General features: G+C 52.4%; 1 protein-coding gene across 2 annotated transcripts; it reads left to right on the forward strand.

The window, feature by feature from the left end:
- Positions 1-1,741: 1,741 nt before the first annotated feature.
- Positions 1,742-12,325, forward strand: SH2D7 (SH2 domain containing 7). 2 transcript variants are annotated; one of them, XM_061158893.1, is made up of 6 exons: positions 1,742-1,975; positions 3,376-3,465; positions 6,693-6,858; positions 7,127-7,273; positions 8,844-9,599; positions 11,012-12,325. In XM_061158893.1, the coding sequence occupies exons 1-6, from the start codon at positions 1,800-1,802 to the stop codon at positions 11,060-11,062; spliced, it is 1,386 nt and encodes a 461-aa protein (XP_061014876.1). In that variant the 5' UTR covers positions 1,742-1,799; the 3' UTR covers positions 11,063-12,325. The 2 variants fall into 2 exon arrangements, with proteins under 2 accessions (XP_061014876.1, XP_061014877.1); XM_061158894.1 differs by having other exon boundaries at positions 8,862-9,599; positions 11,012-12,323.
- The last annotated feature ends 13 nt before the right edge of the window (positions 12,326-12,338 follow it).

The following is a 12,338-nucleotide window of genomic DNA, read 5'->3' on the forward strand; positions in this document are numbered from 1 at the left end:
ATGGGGAAACAATGGAAGCAGTGAGAGTTTATTTTCTTGGGCTCCAAAATCACTGCAGATGGTGACTGCAGCCATGAAATTAAAAGACGCTTGCTCCTTGGAAGAAAAGCTATGACAAACCTAGACAGCATATTAAAAAGCAGAGACATAAAAAATAAATAAATAAAAAACAGAGACATTACTTTGCCAACAAAGGTGCAGCTAGAGAAAGTTATGGTTTTTCCAGTGGTCATGTATGGATGTGAGAGTTGGACTATAAAGAAAGCTGAGCACTGAAGAATTGATGCTTTTGAACTGTGGCGTTGGAAAAGACACTTGAGAGTCCCTTGGACTGCAAGGAGATCCAACCAGTCAATCCTAAAGGAAATCAATCTTGAATATTCATTGGAAGGACTGATGCTAAAGCTGAAGCGCCAATACTTTGGCCACCTGATGCAAAGAAGTGACTCATTTGAAAAGACCCTGATGCTGGGGAAATTGAAGGCAGGAGGAGAAGGGGACGACCGAGGATGATACAGTTGGATGGCACCACCGACTCGATGGACATGAGTTTGAGCAAGCTCCAGGAGTTGGTGATGGACAGGGAAGCCTGGTGTGCTACAGTCCATGGGTCGCAAAGAATTGGACACGACTGAGCAACTTAACTTATTCTTAACCATTGTGCTATCTCATTTAGTTGTCATAATGGCCCTAGAGTCTAGAAAGTAGCTTTTTAAAAATCATTCCCATTCTACAGATGAAAAAACTGAGCTATCTGCAGCCACTTAGTAACTGCCCCAGGCAGTGGAATGATTCTAACCCAGATCCTTGGGGTGGGCTATCTGCAACATCCCCTGCCTCCCCATCACCCAAGTCTGGATTTCTGCTATGAAACTCGGAAGCACATTAAAAGTTCAGGGATGTTTGCATGAACAAATATCCTGGGCCCTACCTGGTTCACTGCTTCCTCTCAAAGGCCTTATGACAGCCCTGCTAGGGGATAAGAGAGCAGAGGCCCACTTCATAGTCTTTGCGCTTGCTTTTCTCTCTTCTGAGAGCAGCATCTCTTCCCCAGCCACCAGCCTGGCCTCTTTTGCTGCTCCAATGGCACCTTCTGGACAAGACTTCCCCCAACCCTGACCCCCCATCTAAATAACACACCCATTCATCTTCTTCCTCTCTTTTTGGAGTGCTTATTATAGTTGACACCATATTCTACATATGTATTTGTCTATTGCCTGTCTCCTTCCACTAGAATATATGTGCCACAAGTCAAAATGCTCTTTGGATTACTGCTTTATTCCCAGGGCCCACAAGTATGTAGCACACAGTAGGCAGTAAAGTTTGAGTAGAAGGAGGAATTCACCAGCACGGAACCTCACCAAAATGCAAGTGGCCTCCATGAAGGAAGGATAAGTAGAATTTAAATTCACCACTTTGCTAAGAGCGGCAGTGCCTGGCCTTTAGCCAGAGTCTGGTCTTTAGCCGAGACAAAGACCGGAGGTTGGGGGAAGGGGCCAAACCCGGTGTGCGCCTCATCTGCAAGCCAGGAAGTCAGGGATACCCCCCCACCCCGGGCCTGTCTAGCTGCTAATGTGACCCTCTCCAGCGCCTCCAGCCAGCCAAGGTGCCCCGCCTCGGAGCATCAGAGAGGGGGACCAGCCCACACATTGTCAGAGCTGACAATGGGGCTCCTGTGTGCCGTGGGCGGTTGCAGAGGGCATGGACTCAGGCAAATGAGCCGTCAGTCCATCAGGCGCACACAGATATAGAGGCGTGCGGGTGGTCTGGGCTCTGCTTCCACCTCAGTGCTTGCCAGAATGGAGGCCCACCTCAGGCACCTCAGCCTGGGCAGGGGGCCCGAGGGGGCTGGGGACAGACAAGCCCTGGCTGAGCTGCAGGAGCTGGCCCTGAGCTGGTTCATGGAGACGCAAGCCCCCCTCATTCTGCAGAACGGAGCCCTGCCCCCCTGGTTCCACGGATTCATCACCCGCAAGTAAGGCTGTCCCTGTCCACACGCCCAGCGTGACCGATAGCCCCTCAGGGCCGAAAAAATGATCTGGGACCAGATTGGCCCCGGCCTTCTCCGTAGGGGAGGCAGGGACCCCAGGAGGCGGTGGGTGGGGAAGCAGACTTAGGAGCACCAAGTTCTCTGACGACTGCTTCCGTGGGCAAGGTGGGTGAAGGCCTTGGCCCCCTGCTATAAGTTTGCTGGGGCTGCCGGGTTGCCAGAAAAGCAGAGGCAGGGCGGGAAGCGGGGGGCGGCAGGCTGGATCAGAATGCATTCAGACTAGTTCTGAATACCTTGATGAATTACTAGGGGTGCTGTTTCATTTATCATCCAAACCAGAACACTATTAGTAAGTGGAGAATTTACTAGGAGACCTGTTTTAAGTGGGTACTGTCCCAGGCAACCCTGGATATACAGTTACTCTAGGAATAAAGGCCAAAAGGTGGGGGCTGGCTTTCTGATTGGGGTGGATCTCCAATCACTTGCTGAAGGAATGACAAATGTGGCCAGCCGTTGGCTCCTCCCGGCCCAGCACTTAGCACTGAACCAGGGCCAGCTTCGCTGGCATCAACTCGTTTTATAACATGGGGCCCTTTGCTCAGAAGGGCCCTATTCTTGGCCGAGTACACTGCAGTCCCCATGTTGAAATTCTTACTTTTTAACTGAGAGGCTCCAGGTTTTCATTTAGTACTGAACTCTGGAAAATCTGTAGTTAATCCTGCATAGGGCAGGCACTCAGTATTTGGTGAATAAGTGGGTGAGGAACTATTTGGTCTATGTACTGCCAAACCAGAAGACAGCTGGAATTTTCCACCATGCCTCCAGAATACTTGGCATTATTTAGCAGTATCCATAGTTGCCTGGGGTTGAAGGGGATGTGCAAGGGAGGGAGATGAGAACCTAAGAGTTGCTCACATGGTCAGGCTCCAGATATAATAGCACCTTCTCCCTGCAGAAACTCTTGCGCAGTATACATCCTGCACAACTGTGCAGCAATTGTCCATGTGGCTATACACAGCAATCCTGAGGCAAGGCTCCACAAAACTGAACATCTCCCACTATATGGATTCCTTCTTGCTATAGGGCCATTCAGGTGGAAAGGGGCAGTGGCTATTGTGCCTACTGGTGAAGCTGTAAGTGGGGCAATGTACGTGACTTCAGGACTCCAACCCAGCACCAGACTGAGTCTTGAATTTGCTTTACTGAGCCCAGACAGGCCACAGGACCAGCCGAAGTTCTGAGGGAGTTCTCTGTAAAGGTCTGGAGGTCTCTGCTCTGGGCCTGGGGCATGGCTGGCAGGGACCCTGAGGCGGGTCTGACTTTGGGGCTACTCCTGCTGCTGTTGTGGGGACCCAGCCCTGGCTAATGGCATGTCCTCTGCCCAGGAAGACAGAGCAGCTGCTCAGGGACAAAGCTCTTGGCTCCTTCCTCATCCGCCTCAGTGACCGGGCCACCGGCTACATCTTGTCCTACAGGTAAGAGAGGAAGCCCTCTGCCAAGGGCAGGCAGGCAGGCTCCAGCTCCCACAAGCCAGCCTTGCAGATAAGCTCCGAGTCTTCACCAGCCCACACTGCTGGGATTTCCCCAGGCCCTTACTCCCTGACTCCCTCACTCATCCAACCATGTCCATCAGGCATTCTGAGCAGTGCTGGCCATATACTAGGAGAAGCCTCTGCCTTCAAGGGGGTGAGTCAGAGGGGCGGGCAGGGGAGAACCTCCTCCTGATGGAAGACTGGGGAAGGTTCACAGAGGTGAACTTTGAGTCCAGGATAGAAGGAAGAAAGCAACTTGCTGGGCAGGAAAGGAGGTGTGATTGGGGGTTAGGAAGGCATTTCCAGTAAGTTAAACTGCCTGTGCAAAAGAAGAGAGACAAGGCAGACCAAGGTGTTGGGGAGCCCACGAGTTGCTGGGTGCAGAAGGATGCATGGTCCCAGTGGAGCAGTGCCTGGAGAGGAGGGCAGGGGGCAGTTCAGGATAGCCTTGGATGCCGGGCTATGTCCGTAGACAATGAAGGGTCATCGGGTCAGACTTAGGTTTTGCAAGGAACCTGCAGGCAGCCTATGGAAGAAGGACTCAAGACAGATACTGGAGGTGTGGGGGCAGTGGGGACCACAGAGGGGTGAGGTCTGGGCTCGATGATGAAATCTAGACTAGTGTAAGGCAATGGTCCTAGAGACGAGGAGACAAGATAGCCAGGATAAAGTCAGAGGTGGTGATGTCAGAGCCTGACCCTAGAGTAGGTTGCAAGGGGGAAGGCAGAAAAAGAAAGAAGTTCCCCCTGCCACCAACCCCCAGTTAGGGAGGGAGGTAGGCTGGGGCTCCAGGGAAACTCTCAAAGGTCTCAGATTCAGATTCAAAATTATCATCTGTTCTGACTGTCCCAGTTCAAATCCTGACCTTGAGCAAGTTACTCTGCCTCTCTGAACCTATGTTTCCTCATCTGTAAAATGGTAATATTGGAGTATTTACTTCATAGAATTGTTGAATGGGTTTAATGAGTTTAGAACTTTAAAAGTGCTAGTACAGTGTCCAGAACATAGTAAATAAATAACTGTTACTCGTTATTAAAATAGTTATTGTTATTCTGTGTCCCTGATACAGTCCTCAGCATTTAGAAATATACAGACTCAGCAGTTTTCAATGTCTTTTCAGCATCAGGGCTTTTTTAAAATTATTATTATTCAAACATGATCTTGGGTGGAACACCAACTCATTAAAGAGATAAAAGCGGGGTTCCTCGCAGATACACAAATAGATCAAGGAATCCAGAAACGGACCCCCACATGGTTTACCTGATTTGCAACAAATGTCCACATTTGGTTTACCTGATTTGCAACAAATGTCCACTGTAGTTCAGGGGTGAGGGATGGGGGAAGGCTGGTCTTTTCAATAAGTGGTGTGGGAGTAATTGGATATCTAAATGGAAAAAAATGACCCCCACCTCACTTCATACACAAAATTTAAATAATTCTAGATGGATCATAGATTCAAGTGAGAACAGCAAAACAATACACTTAGGAAAACATGGGAAACATTTTTCATGATTTTGTGGTAGGCAAAGATTTCTTAAACAAGACCCCAAAGTACTGACAGAGAAGCTTAACAAATTGAGTTTCTTAAAATTGAGAAGTCTTATTAATCAAAAGATACCATTCTGTGAATAAAAGGACAAGCCACAGTGCCGGAGAGGTTTTGTATAGTAATACATACACCTAATAAAGGATTCATATCAAGAATATATGAAGAACTCCTGCAAATCAGTAAGACAAAGACAACACAGGCAAAATAGAGGCACTTCGTAAAAGAGAGTCTAAAAAGGACAGTTCAGCAGCTTTAGTGATCAGGGAAATAGAAACTAAAACCACAATGAACTGCTGGTTACAGTAGAAAGACAGAGGCTACTAAACAGTTTGTGAAGACACAGAGCAACTGTAACTCTCATTCTTGGCAATGATTTTAGAAAACAATTTGGCATACTCTACTAAAGCTAAGCATAAGTGTATCCCAGGCCCACCAACTCTCCATCCTGGGATATTCTCAATAGTAGTGAATACATATATTCAGCAAAAAGCCATGTACAAAAATGTTCAGAGTAGCTTCATTTATAGCAGCCCAGATGTGGAAATCATCTAAATGTCCATCAGCAGAATGGATACATTGTGGATATTTAAATTAAATGGAATACTACCTATCAGTGGGGGGGGGGGGGGGGCGGGGAAGAAGCTAATTCTACATGGACATGAAAAAAATATGATTCTATTTATGCAAATTTCCATAATGAGCAAAACTGATCTGTGACGATGGGGGTCAGGGTGATGACTACTTTGGAAGGGGCCATAAGACAGTCTTCTGGGGAACTGGAAATATTGTGTTTTCCTCGAGGTGGTGGTTACATGGGAAATTCATTGAGTGGCACACTTAGGATGTGTGCCCTTCACTGTGTTTACCCTTATTGTTTAGTTACTAAGTCGTGTCTGCCTCTTTGTGAGCCCATTTTTGGGACCCCATGCAACCCCGCTAGGCTCCTCTCTCTGTGGGATTTCCCAGGCAAGAATACTGGAGTGGGTTGCTGTTTCCTCCTCTGGGGGATCTTCCCCACCCAGGGATTGAACCTGCAGTCTCCTGCATTGGCAGGCAGATTCTTTACCACTGAGCCACCAGGGAAGCCCAATACTCTTCCATAAAAAAGGAAAATGAAGAGGGTGGGACTTTATAGGCTGGGGGAGATGGGAGCTGTAATTCCATCTTTTCCATCTGGCTGGAATTCAGGTAAGAGGAGTGAGGCCAAGGTGTGCAAGTGTGGGGTCGGACCTCATCTTTAAGACAGAAGTTTTACTCATCATGGATATTTTGTTATTAATTTTGACTTTCTAAAATACTGCGTAACTAGTTGTCCTGATTGCTGAATCTGTGTCACCCCTTTACATTTTGCATCCGAGCCCCGAGCTGAGTGCCTCACTTAACCTGCCCTTTCCTCCCTGACTGATGCTGCAGGGGAAGCGGGGTGGGGGCGATGGAGGGGGAGGTGGCGGGGAGGGTTGGAACACCACTCCCTAGCTCCCCATCACCAGCAAGGCTGGGCTTGTTGGATGTCAAGTCCTACTTTCCAGAGGAGCACCTCAAGGCCCCAGAGGGCAGCGTGGCCCCGGGTCAGCTCCGGCCCTGGGCCAAGGCAGAGCTGCCAGTTGTCCTTGTGTTGCAGGGGCAGTGACCGCTGCCGGCACTTTGTCATCAACCAGCTCCGAAACCGGCGCTACCTCATCTCAGGGGACACCCAGAGCCATGGCACCCTGGCAGAACTCGTGCGCCATTACCAGGAGGCGCAGTTTGAGCCCTTCGGGGAGTCCCTGTCTGCTGCCTGCCCCCGGGTAGGTACCCCTCTTCCTTGGGGTGGGGGTGGGGGATGGGGCAGAGTGCCCAGGCCAGGGGTGTCCCACTGGACCACATGCCTTTCTTTGCCTTCTCTATTTTCTGCCACCCACGGGCACTCAGTGCAGGGTCCTGGGAGGAGACAGCGTTGTAGCTGAGGTCTGGGACCTGGTGGGAATGTTTCCGGCTCTGGCCAGCAGTCTGGCAGGAGGCTAGAGGCCAGCCAGGGGTGTATGACCACACACCTGCTGTGTCTCCACCACCCAGATGGAGGACAATGATCTCTATGACGCCATCACCCTGGGCCTGCATCAAACTAATCCTAGCCTGGAATACCCACCAGAGAAGGCCAGCAGCCCCCCTGCCTCTCTGGAGGCAAGTCCCCGGAATCTCTCCGAGGAAGAAAGCAAGGAGGTAAGGAGGATTCTGGGCCACTGAGGGTCAGGGTTGCTAGACCAGGAATGTGGGTGTCACGCCCACAGTCAGGCCTGGAGTGGCCTCCCCAGCCAGCCCCTCAGGCTGCGGAGGCTGACTGCCAGGCCCTCTGGGAGAGGAGCAGCCCAGTTTGGAATCACCCACTGGTTCACCCATGCCTGCCTCTGCTAGCTGGATTTGGTTCAATCCTTGGCTTGGCCTTTCTGGCTGAGTGACTTTAGTCAAGTCCCATAACCTCTCTGAGTCTCTGTTTATCAATCCTGAGGTTCCAGTGAGGCTCGAATGAAGGAATGGATATAAAATGTCTGAAAAAAATCCCTTTGTAAACTATAGAGTGGGGTGCCTGTGAGTCAGTACTTTATTCTCCATAGCACCTTTGCAGGAGGGACTCACAGAGAAGACTTTTTTTAAAATGTAGATCAGATCACAGAATGTTGAGGGCTTCTCCTCTTGTTTAAAATCTGAAAGCTTCCCCAGGGTTCACAAGAGCCTCCTCAGGTGCCCTGCTACCTCTCTTCCTTCTTCACTTTTCTCTAACCTCACTGGCCTTTGGATCTTCCTTGAACACACCAGCCTTGTTCCCACCTCGGGGCCTTTGCACTTGCTGACCCACTGCCTGGAATACTCTTCCCACCAGATAGCCACATGGCTACTCCTCTCACTGCATGCCATTCTCTGCTTAAATGCCCTCTCCTCAGAAAGGACCACCTAAACTATGGAAAATATCCCCTCTCCCACCTGCCATTGTCCCTATCCCATGCCTCAGCTTTGTTCTTCATAGTACTGATCATGAACTGACAGTATATTATCTTGTGATACAGTATTATATGGGGGTGCTTCGCAGGTGGCACAGTGGTAAAGAGTCCGCCTGCCAATGCAGGAGACACAAGAGATGCGGGTTCGATCCCTGGGTCAGGAAGATCCTCTGGAGAAGGATATGGCACCCCACTCCAGTATTCTTGCTGGAAAAACCTGATAGGCAGAGGAGCCTGGCGGACTACAGCCCATAGGGTTGCAGAGAGTGAGACATGACTGAGCGAATGAGCATGCATGCTATTATATCATGTATTACCTCAACCACATTGAGCAAAAACAGTAGTGTGTTGCCCATCTCCAGGTTAGAATGTAAACCCCCAAGAGGTGGTCTTGCTCATTATGGAGCCCTTGACACCTGGGACAGTGTCTACACAGTTCTTACTAAATATTTGTTGAGTAAAAACACAATTGATGGACTTGAGGGTGGCCCATTCTGAAGGGGAAGGGAGCAGTAAGTGGGTGAATGCAGGGGTCTCTCTGGGGGGCAAGGGAGAGAGGAGCAGGACAGGATGATCTCCGGTGGGAGGTAGAGCTCACGGCCCCTGACCTTGAATGCCAATGTAAGGACCATACTCAGGGGTCCTAGAACACGAAGCTGGCAGGGACCCCAAATGTCCACCAACCCCTGCACATAACAGTCAGGTAAGTGAGCCCAAGGCCAGGGGCCTTGGCTTCTCTGAGTGAGCTTCACTTTAACTGAGGACAGCCTGGTGGCAGGGTAACCTTCCAGCAGTTCTGTCCCTCTCTCCAGGCCCCTGTCAAGGCGCCCCCTCTCCCAGAGAGAAGAGCGTCCCTTCTGAGCAACTCTTTTGGAGGCTCCACTGACACCATCTACGCAGACCTGAGGAAGATGAACCAGGCACGGCTAGGCCTGGGCACAGACGTACCTGGCTGGCAAGGGCCAGTTCCAAGTGGCAGCCAGGCCTGCTCTCCAGGCAAGGAGGCCCCAAGGAGACTGTCAGACGGAAGCCAGAATAAGCCCGATGGCCCAGGACCTGCCCTCTCTGGGGTGAGCCCAGACCAGGGTCCTAGGGTGTCTCCCACTTCTTGGGGCCTCCTCCTGCCCTCCAGTTCTGAGGCCTCGGGATCCTCAGGGGCTACCTGGAGCCACGGGTCTCCAAATCTGAGCCGTGGGGCCCAGCCCTGCTCCGAGAGCAGTTGTGCAGACACTTATGAGTCCATCTGGACAGAAGACCTCCCAGAGGATGCCAGGGATGTGCCATGTCAAGAAGGCGGCAGTGCCTATGAGCAGATTGCAGTCTGCTGTGGGGGCCCGGCCAGGACCCCCTATCCTGGGATGAGCCCTACATACAGCAAGCTTTCAGGGTTCACGGACTGTGGTTATGAAAGGATCTCGGGGGTCCCGGAGCTCCCAGAACCCAGACACACCTATGAACAAATCCCAGGAGCAAGCAGCCAGGAGCAAGGAGGCTGGACGGACACACAGATCCAAGCAGCCAGGAGCAAGGAGGCCGGACGGACACACAAGGTGGGCTCTAGGGAGTGGCGGGGTGGCCGCCAGCCCTCAGGGAGCTGCTGGTGAAGGAGGGAACCTGTGGCCCTTAGACAGGGCCACACCATACCCAGCACCATACCCAGAACTTCCCAGCCCTGACTTCTGCTTGGAGATGGTGGGAGAGGCAGAGGTTAGATTTGGATGTAAGATGGGAACTTTCAGGCCCTTCTCAAGTCTTTCTCTGTGGCAGGACCCAGAGCCTCAGAGAGGTGGACAAGGACCCTGGCTCCAGGTTTGACTTGCCTTGTCCCTTTCCATGGCTCAGGCACTCCCTACCCATGTGGCTTTGGGCAAAATAGTTTCCCATGCAACTAAGATCACCAGATTCAGCAAGATAAAATACAACACACCCAGTTAATCTGAATTTCAGATAAACAATGAGTAATGTTTTTTAGCATAGTTACCAATACTGCAATTATTCCTTATTTATCTGAAGTTCAAATTTAGCTGGACATCCTGTATTCTTATTTAGCATATACCCAGGATCTATCTCCATCTCCTCATCTGTAAAATGGGCTTGTCCTGTGCTGTGTCCAGGGGTGGCTGCCCAGGAGATGATGCTAGCCATTCCTGTGTGCTCAGGATACAGCCCAGAGACAGCTGTCAATGGATAACTGTTATTCCTGGGGGCTTCTGACTAAGAAAGGAGAAAGGAGGAAGCAAAGACCAGGAGGATGGAGGGAGGGGGTCAGAGTTCCCAGGGAGGCAGAGGAACCCTCCTGAGGGTTCACCCCAGTGTACTTGCCCGTACCTGGAGCCGATGAGCCAGGCGAGCCCCCTCCTCAAGGCGGCAGCCTCAGATCTCCAGCATGTGCAGACCTCCTCTCCCGGCCTGAACAGTAAAACCCTGAACTCCCAGATGAAAGGCCTTCACCAGAAGCTCTGCCAGCTCCTCCCTCAGGGCAGGGTTGTACCCACACACCCCAGGACAGGGAACTCCCCTGGTTCAAGACAGCCTCTGAGGTCCTGACTCCCAGGACCGCAGATCCTGCCTGTGGACAGTCCTTCTAAGAACTACGTAAGCAACATCCCACGTCTGCTCCTCCTCTGGCTGCAAAGTCCTTCTGGGTCCTAAAGGCACCACATACACCCCACCCCCCATCCTACCTAGGGTGTGGCTGAGGCAGAGAGGGCTGGGGTGGGGACCCCCGGAGACCCAGTGAAGGAAGGGCGGTGAGAGAGAGCGAGTCCTTCATCCAAACCAGAGGGCTGGAGGGAGTTTCTGGCACCGTGAGGGACTGTGGAGCAACTAGCCATTTGCATTCCGACCTGGCCTTTCTCTGGCCTTGGGCCCCAGCTCCCAGTCCCTGCGGAGGGACCTCTGAGCCTGGCTTTCCCCGCCCTGTCCAGGGACCCATGCTCCAGCATCCTGTCCTTCCTTGCAGCCTGACAAGCTCCGGAGGCTCTTCTTCACAGACAAGAAGCACAAACCCTGAGGAGGCCTGGTTTCCGGCGGCCCACCAGCGGGTTTCCCGGGCCTGGGGCCACGCCAGGGGTTATTGGGAAGATCTCAGCTTGCTTGAAAGCACCCCTTGGATCCTCAAACCCAACCAGCCTGCTCTGGAACCAGGCTCTGAGGCAGCCTCGGTGCCCACCAGCGACAGGGTGGGAGGGGACCTTCCAGTCACCAGCCGCTCAGGACTGAGTCCCACTCCCTACCCCAGGGTCTCCCACCCATCAAGAGGAAGATAAGGCCTGAGAGGAGGGGGGACCGGCCAAAGGCAGGGGTGAGCACCCCCACCGTCCAAGATGAGCAGGCTGGGGTGGGGGGGTCCTGGACGATTGATGGAGCTGGCCTCCCACCACTGAACACTTACTGAGCACGGGGCAGGCCCTGTGGCACGGCTGGCGTTTTCTTAACTGAGTGATGTCGTCCAGTTGCTCCGGAGACCAAAACCAGTCCCCCTCACTGTGGCCCTATCAAATGGGGGTGGGGGTACCACTAACCCAGGGGTGGGGGGTGGGGGTGGGGGTGAGAAGTAGCAGCAAAGTGCCAGCCTCAGAGGGGATGGTTCTGCCCCTGAGGCAGCTGGGCTCCTGGGGGCCATGCCCTCTGCCTCTCTCCGCCCCCACCTTCATGCGGGCCTCATAATGCAAGCTGGGCAGACCCTGGTCTGACCCTTTTGCTGCAGATGAGTGGGTGGGGTGGGGGGCGGGGAACAGAGACCCAGAGACAGCAGCAACCTGCCTGAGGCTGCACAGTCAGCCAGCCTGGGCACCGCTGGGTGGTTTCTGGAGTCAGCCAGTGGGTGCTTGCTGGCCTCCCTATATGACCAGGTCACCCTCATCTGTGCTCTGCCTCTAGCCAGTGGTGATCTTTAGGGGTGGCTCTCAGACCCCTCCTAACGCAGGCCGAAACCTGGCCAGCTGCCTGGGCTCAGCCTGGGCGCTGCTGGGCGGTTTCTGGAGCCAGCCAGTGGGAATCTGCTGGCCATCCCTATGTGACTGGTCACCATGGACCTAGACCCATGCCTGATACAAACGTTCACTGGAATGACTCTTATATGAGGGATGTGAAGACGATTTTCATCCAACATCAGCTCTTGGTGGGGCTCCTTAGGATCTGGGGCACAGGTATGTCTCCTCTCAAGGACACAAGCACTGAAATAAAGTTGGTGCCAAAAGTGGGAAGGCAGTGCTTAACCTCAAGAGGTGAGGTGCTCGTGGGGAGATTTCAAGGAGTAAAGGGATCAACCTTTCCTAACCTTGGCA

The sequence above is a fragment of the Dama dama genome, chromosome 13, assembly GCF_033118175.1.
Source record: "Dama dama isolate Ldn47 chromosome 13, ASM3311817v1, whole genome shotgun sequence".
In the NCBI taxonomy this organism is placed as follows: Eukaryota; Metazoa; Chordata; class Mammalia; order Artiodactyla; family Cervidae; genus Dama; species Dama dama.

Coding starts and splice junctions, on each gene's coding strand:
- SH2D7 (XM_061158893.1), top strand. CDS start 1,800: ATGGAGGCCCACCTCAGGCACCTCAGCCTGGGCAGGGGGCCCGAGGGG. Junction 1,976..3,375: donor CACGGATTCATCACCCGCAA/GTAAGGCTGTCC, acceptor TCCTCTGCCCAG/GAAGACAGAGCAGCTGCTCA. Junction 7,274..8,843: donor CCGAGGAAGAAAGCAAGGAG/GTAAGGAGGATT, acceptor ACCTTCCAGCAG/TTCTGTCCCTCTCTCCAGGC.